The sequence below is a fragment of the Mytilus californianus genome, unplaced genomic scaffold, assembly GCF_021869535.1.
Source record: "Mytilus californianus isolate M0D057914Y unplaced genomic scaffold, xbMytCali1.0.p SCAF_9, whole genome shotgun sequence".
Lineage (NCBI taxonomy): Eukaryota > Metazoa > Mollusca > Bivalvia > Mytilida > Mytilidae > Mytilus > Mytilus californianus.
The window spans coordinates 19,381,150-19,394,048 of NW_026262745.1; the positions used below are offsets into that span (position 1 = coordinate 19,381,150).

General features: G+C 31.9%; 1 protein-coding gene across 6 annotated transcripts in view; it reads right to left on the minus strand.

Annotated features, from left to right (window-relative positions):
* Nucleotides 1-12,899, minus strand: part of LOC127715500 (uncharacterized) — a 97,398-nt gene that overhangs the window by 23,558 nt on the left and 60,941 nt on the right. For 3 of the 6 annotated variants that reach the window (XM_052221555.1, XM_052221556.1, XM_052221557.1), the window contains exon 1: nucleotides 3,841-3,991. The exons of 2 other annotated variants lie outside the window; for them this stretch is intronic. In XM_052221555.1, coding sequence (XP_052077515.1) covers nucleotides 3,841-3,925 — 85 coding nt within the window. In that variant the 5' untranslated portion in view covers nucleotides 3,926-3,991. Of the gene's footprint in view, nucleotides 1-3,840; nucleotides 3,992-6,723; nucleotides 7,216-12,899 lie in introns of those variants that run through there. One more of the 6 variants, XM_052221560.1, reaches the window with a different exon arrangement.

Genomic DNA, 12,899 nt, shown 5'->3' on the forward strand with positions numbered 1-12,899 from the left:
ATAAGACGTTCCACAGATATTTTACTTACATGAGTAACACGACGAGTGCCACATGTAGAGTAGGATCTGCTTTCCTTCTGGAGAGTCTGACACCAGCACCAGTGTTTTGTGGCGTTCGTGATGCACAGTTTTTATTTTTCTGTGTTGTGTTTTGTAGACGGTTGTTTGTCTTTTCCTCGTATTACGTTTTTTGCAATACGTTGTCGTTTTGTCATCGACTTATTAATTGAAAGTCCCTTTGGTATCCTCCGCCTTTCTGTATCATCTCTCACTCTAAATGCAAATATCATTTGTCCTGTTATTGTCGCTCACTCCATATCTAACGAAATTGTAGATGAATTCAACGGGGATTTTCAAAGACGTGTCATCAACAATAGATATTTTTTTCAAATGGAAAACTAAGAATTACATTAAGGAATGTCTTTAGATATAAGAAGATGTGGTATGAGTGCCAAGAGTCAGAGTACGGTCTTCAACACGGAGCCTTGGCTCACACCGCACAGTAAGCTATATAGGGCCCCAAAAAATTACTAGTGTAAAACCATTCAAACGGGAAAACCAACGGTCTAATCTATATAAAAAACGAGAAACGAGAAACACTTATGAACCACATCAACAAACGACAACTACTGAACATCAGATTCAGCATACATTCAAATTATAGGCATGAAATTACAAAAAAAAAAACATTCGTCTGAAAGACAAACTTTTAAACAAACTGCAGTGTATAAACATTTTAAGTAATATATATATATATATATCTCATGACGCATCAAATGTACAAAAGAATGAAGAAAGGTCACCTTGGGTTACAATGAGGAACAAATAATGTTTAAATGTTTATCTATATCAATGAAGCTGATCACATATAGACTTACATTTTATAATTCTATACCTATAGAAAAACTAGTGAAAAGGAAGGAATGAGTGGCACAGGTTCATCAAATACATATTTCTATTGATTAAAAAACTATTAATCTGATATATGAAAAAATATATAAGCCAAGTTTTATTACATGTACCTTTTTGAATAAGAAAAGCAGATTAAATACTGAATTGCATTTTTATAATAAATTTATTATTTATGCAACTGGTGCAATTTATGCAAGATTCTACTGTCATATTATTATTCATTATGGTGAGAATGTATCAAAAGTGACATTTCAACAGTTTAAATAAAAAAAAAAATTATGAATGTGAATATATGTAGGTAGGTATGTTTTTTTATCTTTAAGGTAGGTATATAGGTAGGAAGGTAGGTAGGTAGGTAGGTGTACTCATATCCGTAATTTTATAACAAATTTAAAAGAACTAAAGCCATCCTTTCATTAATTTATTTCAGCTAAGTATTATAATTTCAGAAGGTTTGTAATCCTTACTAAAACATCTCAGAGTCAGTACTAGAAAGCGTTGACAATATTGAGGCGTATTCTGGACATTTTATTAAATATTCACTGCTTTAAATAGCACACGACGTTTGTTGTAATTTGCAAATTGAGTAGTTATCTAAACAATAAACAGGAAAAGCAACCCAAACCTTAACCAAAAACTATAAGTGTACTTTGGTCCTTTGTGTCCGTATATATAAAGTTTTACATATGCAAATACATGGGAAATAGTATAATACTTCTTTTATAATTTCAACGTTCTCCTCTTCAAAGATGATCAAAGATATACCATTGAAAGGTCCAGTTCTCAACATAAAATATATAACGGGATATTACAAAATACGACTCTATCTGCAAGTCAATATAAGGGTACAAAGGAATAGAATGATATGTTTGCTCTTTGGAGCCATTATAACCCCTCCTGTCTCTGTACACACTTATACTTCAGTGTTGTATAAAAGTTGTTCACATGTGTTAGGGGTGGCTAGGGGTAATGAAAGAGGGAGAGGGAATGGTGGGGTTGGGGAAGGGTAGTAAAAATAGGGATATACTGGGAAAAATTCTTGATCGTTTTCGTCTTGGAGTAAGGGGCGGAAGTAGCGGTAGGAAGGAATTGGTAGTATTGGGGAGTGAAGTGGGAGTTTGGGGTAGGGAAGTTCGAAATCCACCCCTCATGTGGGATATGTTGTTGAATAGTTTCCATATCAATGCAGATTCATAATCATATTATCGTAGAAAAATCAACTGTTTCATATTTATGACGCTAATTATTTCCTGTGTAGTGTAAATACCCACCTGGAGTAGATCACTCTAGAGTATAAAAACCTATACTCATGTATGTAATGTCATCTGTATATTAAATATTGTGTTATTAGGAAGACAATAAATAATGTAAGGTATTTTGATAGTTGCATGACTACATTTAATTTCATGCTTACTTCTATTGTCATTAGTAGTAATTGTCGTCAGTTTTCAACTGCATTAGAATAACTGCCCAATATGTAGTATTGTCCTGTGTAGAAAACGCAATAATTGAGTACGATTTATTTTTTACGGGATATCATATTCTGTCAATACATACTTTCAAAATAACAAAAAGATGATAAAAAAGGAAAATTATTGTACCGGGTATATAAAGAGGTGCGGTTCAAAACCAAAGAGTAAAGGAACAGTGCTTTATTTACAAATATCTGTTCTTTTTGTTTTTGTTTCACAGATGATAAGTGTCTACTAGAATAGCCCTATGGTATGCCTTCTGAAAGAACGGATTTTTACCGTCACCATTAGGTTGATAGGCTATAGGACTCTTTATTATGTTGTGTCATCCTTGTTGATCTCTTTGGCATCGCAGAACTATCACGGACGGTAATACATTTCTTTCGTATAGGACATCTATATTTCTGTTTTCAGAAATAATATTTGTAATAAGCTTTTACTTTTTTTTTACATCAGATTTGATGACAATTATGTATTTTTATGGGGGAGGGGGCAATAAGTGTTAATCTTGTCTGTCTGTGCGTCCGTCCGACGTCCTAGAATTAGTTTCAGTTCTCTAACTTTAGTTTGCCTCAACCAAATGGTGTGAAACTTATATACAATACTTATTACCACAACACTCAGATCAAGTTCGAATTTGGTTGGCGTCACTTTTACCGTTATTGAGTTATGTTCCTTTATAATGTTATATGCAAGCGGCGGCATTATTTGTGTCCCATGGACACATTTTCCATTTATTTCTATAAATTCGAAAACAAAATAGGGGTTTAGTTCTTGAAAGTATTTCCTCCTCTTTCGTCAGGACACTTGAAAATCCTTTAAAAATAAGAGTAGAACCACTTTCCTTTGAGATTTTCACTTGTAGGTATAACATCTTCAGCCCACTCCTTTAACATAAACGTAGATCGCCCCCTGTAGGAAAATTGACTTTTATTCAATGTAAAATGCATTGTAATAATCTACTGATTTAAATAAAATTATCATAGCTCAACTGAAGTATTAAATGAAAATGATATAGGCCTTATTATCATACTGCTACTAAAAGAACCACAATTTTTATAAATGAAACTAATTCTTCCTAAAACATTGAAAAAGATTACCCATTTCGAGGTGAGACAATAACAGTTAAAACATTTTTTTTTTCGTTCAAGGCAAAAAGGATCAGACATAAGTAAAAGATACTTATGAAGTCTTCTCTACAAAACAATATATATAACAATACAAATTGAATGTGATCATGCATTATATAATATAAACAACATAAATATCACTTATCTATACTGAAAAAATGAAATGGCATAAAGAAAGAACGACAGAGATAAGGATGATGATGATGATAATGATGATGATGTGCGTTTTACCTAATTACTTACAATGATACACATACATAGAAACAAAAAGTATTATAATACCAAATGTAATGCAGGAGAAAAAGATCTATAAAAAAAATACTCACCTATGTAGTCAATCTTCAAAATGGTGAAAATAAGTAATCGGATCGCTAAAGTCATGCAAGATTCAACTGTCTTATTATTATTCATTATGGTGAGAATGTATAAAGAGTGACGTTTCAACAGTTTAAATAAAAAAATAAATTATGAATGTGAATATATGTAGGTAGTTAGGTAGGTAGGTATTTTTTTTTATCTTTAAGGTAGGTATATAGGTAGGTAAGTAGGTGTACTTATATCCGTAATTTAATAAAAAAAATTAAAAGAACTAAAGCCATCATTTCATTAATTTATTTCAGCTTAGTATTTTAATTTCAGAATGTTTTTTAATCCTTACTAAAACAGCTCAGCGTCAGTACTAGAAAGCGTTGACAATATTGGGCGTATTTTGGACATTTTATTAAACATTCACGACATTTGTTGTAATTTGCAAATTGAGTAGTTATCTAAATAATGAATAGGAAAAACAACCCAAACATTAACCAAATACTATAAGTGTACTTTGGTCCTTTGTGTCCGTATATATAAAGTTTTACATATGCAAATACATGTGGGAAATAGTATATACTTCTTTTATAATTTCAACGTTCTCGTCTTAAAAGATGATCAAAGATATACTATTGAAAGGTCCAGTTCTCAACATAACATATATAACGGAATATAACAATATACGACTCTATCTGCAAGTCGTTACAAGGGTACAAAGGAACAGAATGATATGTCTGTTCTTTGGTGCCATTATAACCCCTCTGGTCTCTGCACAAGCTTATTCTTCAGTGTTGTATATATGTTGTACACATGTGTGAGGGGTGGCCAGGGGTAATGGAAGAGGGGGAGGGAAGTGGAGGGTTGGGGAAGTGGAGTAAAAATAGGGATATGCTGTGAAAAATTCTTCACCGATTTTCGTCTTTGAGTAAGGGGAGGGAAGTAGCGGTAGGAAGGAATTGGTAGTATTGTGATGGGAAGTGGGAGTTGGGGGTGGGGAAGTGCGAAATCCACCCCTCATGTAGGATATAAAACAGGTCTTGTTATGTTCTGGAGAGTTTCGACGGGTTTTTTTTTCGTCTATGCAAGAGGGTTGCTACCATGTTTTTCTAGTTTCCATATCAATGCAAATTCATGATCATATTATCGTAGAATAATCAATTATTTCCTTTGTAGTGTGAATATCCACATGGAGCAGATCACTCTAGAGTATAAAAAACCTATATTCATGTATGTAATGTTATCTGTATATTAAATATTGTGTTATTAGGAAGACAATAAATAATTTAAGGTATTATGATAGTTGCATGACTACTTTTAATTTCGTGCTTATTTCTATAGTGATTTTTTTAACTGCATTAGAATGACTGCCAAATATGTAGTATTGTCATGTGTAGAAAACGCAATAATTGAGCGCGATTTATATTTTACGAGGTATCATAAATCTGTCAATACATACTTTAAAACATAACAAAAAGATGATAAAAAGGATAATTATAGTATATAAAGAGGTACGGTATAAAACCAAAAATTAAAGGAACAGTGCTTTAATTACAAATATGTTTAATGTTTAAATTATGATCAAATTTCAAAAAAACTATTAAAATACATAAGGGTATATTGGCTAAAGACGAAAATGTTGCTGCCTTTCATCTGGCCAATAGAGTAATTACAAGTTTTTGTTTCACAGATGAGAAGCGTCTATTAGAACAGCCCTATGGTATGCCTTCTAATACAACGGGTTTTTACCGTCACCATTAGGTTGATAGGCTTTAGGACTCTTTATTATGTTGTGTCATCATTGTTGATCTCTTTGGCATCGCAGAACCATCATGGACGGTAATACATTTCTTTCGTATAGAACATCTATATTTCTGTTTTCAGAAGTAACATTTGTTATAAGCTTTTACTTTTTTTACATCAGATTTGATGACAATTAGGTATGTTTATGCCCCCGCTGCAGCAGAGGGACATTAAGAGTTACATGTACCCTTGTCTGTCTGTGCGTCCGTCCGTACGTCCTAAAATTAGTTTTTGTTCAGTTTGCATCAACTAAATGGTGTGAAACTTATATACAATACTTATTACCACAACACTCAGATCAAGTTCGAATTTGGGTAGCGTCACTTTTACCGTTCTTGAGTTATGTCCCTTTATAACGTTTAATGTAAGCGGGGGTATCATATGTGTCCCATGGACACATTCTCCATTTATTTCTTATAAATTCGAAAAAAAAGAGGGGTTTAAGTTCTTGAAAGCATTTCCTCCTCTTTCGTCAGGACACTTGAAAATCCTTTAAAAATAAGACTAGAACCACTTTCCTTTGAGATATTTACTTGTAGGTATAACATCTTCAGCCCACACCATTAACATAAACGTAGATTGCCCCCTGTAGGAAAATTGACCTTTTATTCAATGTAAAATGCAGTGTAATAATCTCCCGATTAAAATAAAATTATCATAGCTCAACTGAAGTATTAAATGAAAATGATATAGGCCTTATTATCATACTGCTACTAAAAGTACCACATTTTTTATAAATGAAACTAATTCTTCCTAAAACATTGAAAAAGATTACCCATTTCGAGGTGAGACAATAACAGTAAAAACATTTTTTTTTTTCGTTCAAAGCAAAAAGGATCAGACACAAGTAAAACATACGTATGAAGTCTTCTCTACAATACAATATATATAACAGTAAAAATTGAATGTGATCATGCATATTATAATATAAACAACATAAATATCACTTATCTATACTGAAAAAAAGAAATGGCATAAAGAAAGAACGACAGAGATTAGGATGATGACGATTTACTTACAATGATACACATACATAAACAAAAAGTACTATAATACCAATTGAAATTCAGGGGAAAACAGATCTATAAAAAAATACTCACCTATGTATTCAATCTTCAAAATGGTGAAAATAAGTAATCGGATCGCAAAAATCATGGCAAAAACTTTTAAAATATGAAATAGCACCGTTCTTAATGTTGTTCTATTGTCAGTAAATAAATCCTAAAAAAAGATCACATGGCATCCATTGTTTTCTTGTAAACATAAGAACAAAAGTACACAAAATAGGTTACTAATTACAGTATATGTGAAAAAATTAACACTGACTCCTATATATTACAGGTCTGAAATCGAATACCGTTTGAATATTGATAATCATTTAACCGTTGATTTTCAATTTCAATAGCAAGGTACGTCACGGATTTTGTCTCGATAAAATCTGTCATGGGCTCAGGAGAGATTGTTCTTATCAAATGACTATTAATTAAGATTTAAATTGTTAAGATCCATAACAACAATTCTTTCTTAACACAAATGATCTTATGAATATTCATGAAAGAGTTCATACGTCCATTTTTCACGTGTAGATTTTACATGACCAGAGAGACTTTTAATTTCTCATAGGACAAATATTGTTTAATCAATCTCAAAAGGTGTATGACTTCGTAAAATTAAATGAAAAAAGTATTCATTGGAAAATCTTATTCACTGTACAGACAAGGCAACAAATATTTTCTCTCAATTGGTTTTTCTCTAATAAAAATCGATATTTTCATCCGATATTATACTTCGTATTGAAAGGTTCGAACAAGCTTTGGCTAAACAGTATAGACTAAACACAAACATATTTGAAATCTAATTGAAAGGACTCTCAGTAAGATCTTTGTGAGGTTATAAAAACTTTTGTATTGATTTACTAATGGTACATGCACATTGTCAATACCTTTCCTGTGTTAACAAAACACTATAAGTCTTTAATTTGATATTGGATATTTGTGTTCAACTTGGTGTAAGGGGCAAAACTCTATATATTTAAACTATCTATAATGTAGTGATTTTTTTTATCTAATCGTAAAAATTAAAACTTAAATTGAATGGGCGCGGATATAATTTTTGAAATCACTATGGTCACTAGTACTATTACCTATGAATCAAGACTTTCGTCAAAAACGTAGAAACCATTTCATTTGTGCTACAAAACATATTTCATTTGCTCCAAAAGAAAACACTTTATTTGAGCCATTAAAACAGATTGATATTATAAATGATACAATATTACTTTTTACAAGTTTATATTATTTACTTGTATTTATCTCTTCTGTTCGCAAGCATTTTATGTTACCCCTCGTCAGCACGGAGAGGTGGCAGTAGGTGTGGAACAGGATACGTTTCGTATAAGGTCTTTAACAAATATTTACAGCTTTTAACGTTTGCATCATAAAACTTTGTGGGTCACCAATTTATGAGTACCCTCAAGCAATCAATTAAATTCATTTCAAAGCCAACTACAACTTATAAATAAAAAGCGATTTTCCATACTAAAAGTATTTGAAAATATATTCCATCTAACTGTTGAGGTCGATGGCTTACGGACGCGAAGTTAAAAAAAAAAGCGTTCAGGTTTATATATATTATCCAACGGCGAAAGGGCAGCAACTCATGATAAATATGATTAAAAAGAGGTTATTTCAGCAATGCTTTATATCTATAGTCTATGAAGTCGTAACGTGAACAACTGTTCATTTCGCCAATGAGCCAATGAAATAAAGTTTGAATAAATTACTTAAAAACTGTATTATTTATATGATTTTTTCAAATGTAGCAGCCATTCGGTCCCAGAAGTGCTGAAGACTTGAACTTACTAGAAACTTATCAATAAATAAATATCCCAAGAAATATTAAACTACCGTGACAATTTATGATGAAATGTATATCTAGAATCAGAAATCAGGATATCAGATGGTCCGTGGAAAGGTAAGGAGAAAAATAAGGAAAGAAAAATACACTGTAAAACAAACAAACATGTGAAAAAAGAGTATCGTGTAAACAATGCAGAGTTTTAGATTTTTATATATATTGGCCTCGAGCATCACCGAAGAGAAATTTATTGTCGAAATGCGCATCTGGTGCAGAAAAACATACCGTTTAGAAAGAACATTGGGGTAAAATGCAAGCATTGTCTATTGTCATGGAAACCGTTATAGATAGAGAAGATTTGACACGTTTAGAACTGTTAAGGAAGAAATGAAGGAGAAAGTATCAATATAACTTTAAAAACTCAAAAGTCGAATGAAAATGTCAAGATCATTATATTATCGGTGTCGACCAAAACTGTCAGAGGTTGCCTTATAAGAGCTATCAAGGACGTCATTCGGTTTATCAAGGAAAGTGTTCTGTCACCTGCGTTTGCATTAAATTACATATTCTGTTCATTGAGTATGCTACAGTTCGTTAGGATTAAGTTTTGTATATTTTATTTATTTTCTAGTTGACATGTCGTTTTGGGGAAATAGTTATTAGTATTTATCAAAATGGTTCAACATCGCAACGAGAACAACAGTAAATTTAAGAGTCAATTGTTTGTAATCTCTGAAAACAAGTAAAATGCGACAACAGACTACTTCTAATCTTTATTACACTCTATCAATAAAAGTTTGAGGAGAGGATATTTACAGCGATATTTGCATCTAAACATGACAAAAACACAAAAGAAAGTTAATGTATAAAGAATTATTTCCTGACAAAAATATCCAAAATATATTCTTGACGAGAAAATTAGATTTAACTCAGTCCGTTGACAATTTGTAACCATAAAACTTCCTATGATGTTCAATTCGAATTATAGTCATTTCGTACCCTAACCATTTCATACCTTGACCATTTCGTACCTTGACCAGTTCGTACCTCATGGAATATTTATATGTATGCCATTTCGTACCTCTTGAAATATTTCTATGTATGTCATTTCGTAACTCACGGAAGATTTATATGTGTGTCATTTCGTACCTCATGGAATATGTATATATATACCATTTCGTATCTTATGGAAGATTTATAGGAATGCCATTTCGTAATTCATGGAATATTTATTTGTATGTAATTTCGCACCTTATGGAATAATTATATGTATCCCATTTCGTACCTCACGGAAGATTTATATGTGTGCCATTTCGTACCTCACGGAAGATTCACATGCGTATATATGCCATTTCGTACAATATTTCTCAAATTGAAAAAGCCATAGCAAGTTGTTTGATTGGTCACATATGGTGCAAATTCTTATGCAAACATTTTTATTCATGACTATCTTCTTTAGTGAATATCCCATTCCACTGCATTTCACGACAAAACAATTGTTAATACAATGTAACTATTAAAACAGTCGCAGACAATTATTCCTTTATTGGTTAGTTAACAGGTTTGTAACTTAGGAAAATATATACATTTCTCTTTTAAATTAAGAAACAGTTTATTGTAAAGATATTTTGTAATCATGAAACTTCTGACGTCAACTATTGTTAATTATGCATATTGTTAATATTGTTTGTAATATGCCATATGTATACACTGTATTTGAATACACTGATGAGCCGTAAGGCTCAAAGTTAATAAAGAATAAACCTTATATTTTTGGAGTTGAAAAATTAGTTTAGAATAAACCCTGCAAACAAACAAAATGTAATTAAAACTATTAAAGTTTCCATGTATTGCTTAATTAAACCAATCATAGGTCTTTAGAAATGTTCTACTGCTGGAGGCATTCTATTTATGTTATAATAAAACTTTCTCTTAATTATACATTTTAAATTTGTGTTTTACAAAATCTCCAATACCGATGGTGGGGCAAAATTTTAATGATTCACCAATATATATATTATACGAAATAGTAAACATGTATTTAGTCTATGAGGTACGAAATGGTTAATGCAGTTGGCCCATAGGGTACGAAATGGTTTGGATCTCGGGTACGAAATGGTAAATGTTGGGTACGAAATGACAGAGGTACGAAATGACTTGCTACCTTCAATTCAAAGTTGTGTACTCTTCGTGATATCGATGGATAGATCAGGCAGTATACAAGTTACATAATTAAATGAATAACAATAAAAACTTATATGATTCACAATGAATATAATCAGTTTCATTTCCAGCAACGTGTCTTCTCGCTAGGACGAATATGTTTAAGTGTGAATAATTCATTGAAATCACAAATGCCTCCTTGGTATTCCTTGTATCGATATCAGACGAATAACGAAAGGTAGCATTTGTTATACAACGCACAAACAGGTTATCTTCATTGAACGATATTGGAATAACTAAATATTTGAACACAAAATAATAAAACATAAACGATATCTTATATTCGTTTTTTATTTGGAAAAAAACATTTGACCATATCTAATTTAAAAAATATTCATCGGTGACCTTTTCATAAAAATTGGTACAAATAATTTTCATACGCAATCAAACCTAATTTCATCTTAAAAAAGAGGGGTCAATGAACTCGTTTTCAAGTTAAATCAGTCTGAATGATAAAAATCAGTCGAAAAATGCATCTTTACCCGATATGTCACAGTTTGACGTCGCGAAAATAGCGAAAATAACATTTTACGTTAGCAACGTAATTACCTCCCCTGTAACTGTATCGTATGCCCTTAAAAGGCATTGGTGGTGGGCAATAAGAATATTCTGGCAAACGTTTAGGACACTCAAGCTATTATATATACATAAGATAAGAACAAAAGCAAATGTTGTCTCATTTTGGTGTTATGGAATTAATTATAACTTAGAATTGACGAGTAGTTTTAGATTAGAAAGGGTCGATTTGTTGAAGTATACTTAGGCACCAAATTTTGTGTTGCAAAAAGGGGGGGGGGGGTTATTCTCTGGACAATCATTTTCGCCAACTAAAATCATGAAACAAACTGATTTTTTAATGATATACAGAAACAAGATATTTCTTTTTATAAATCAATACGTTTTTAACTAATTTACAAAAGAAACAAACTGTAATTTATTTTTTGCTGTCCTTCTGAAAGCAATTTTTTGTTTCCAATATATCTACCAATTATTGTTATTTAAAACCATGCCCAAACAACAGATGGATGGTCGGTGTCTTATAAAAGTAGGGAAATTACCAGTTGGGCGTGAATCGTTTTCATTTCAAATCTGGGGATAGCTACAGGTAGAACTTTTCTTCCTGAACAGCCTAAATATTTCAAGGAATAGGATATAGTATTGTTTTTGCAAGATTGAATGCCATTAGTGAATTGGTACATATATATGGTTTTTGTCTAACCCCAGGATATCACCAGATTCATATATATCTGTAAATATGAATTTTCTAACCAAAGCCATAACCGACAGTAAATGTTTAAAATGAAAACAGGCTCTCCACGACAAAAAAATAGAATGCCATTTTTACTGATAGAGACATCACATTCACTGAAAAAATAAAACAGCACAACATACAATACTGAAAACTAAAGTAAAAAAAAAAAAACAGGAATATATTCATAAAAAATAGGGGTGAACGCAATTGTTCCGTGAGGGTAATCAGTTCCTGTTCCACTAGTAGCTCCCGGCGTGCAGCTCGTTGCAAGTAAAACTCCTGTGATAAGTGTCATATATAAGGCATTTTTTATATATAATAGACGTGCTTAGTTAGATTTTGCATCCAAAGACATCATGACAAAATAAAAGTAAATTAAAACAAATTCGGAAGACAATATACGTTTACCTTCTACAGATTTTTTGTTTTTGTTTGGCGAAGTTTGGTCTTTCGTATTCATATTTTTTTATGTTCTCAAATTGCCGAATTTTTTTCACAACTGCAAATTGACCCCTTTAAATACTTTAAAGTTGGGTTCATTATCATATCACATTGTACAGCATAATGTTGCTACATCCTCATCTTTTCTTTAATTTGTTGATCTATTGGACCACAGTCCCAGGGTCGGGGGAGGATTGGGCGCACACTAACATGTTTAACCCCGCCACATTCTGTTTGTGCCTGTCCCAAGTTAGAAGCCTGTAATTAAGACAATTCAGAGGTTGTGGTTTGTTGCTGTATATCCTATTTGCTTTTCGTTTATTGTTTTGTACATAAATCTGCTGTTAGTTTTCTCGTTTGAATTGTTTTACATTTGTCATTTCGGAGCCTTTTATAGCTAGCTATACTGTATGGGATTGTTCATTGTTGAAGGCCATATGGTGACATATAGCAGATAACTTCTCTACACCATTTCGTCTCTGGTGGAGAGTTGTCTCATTGGCG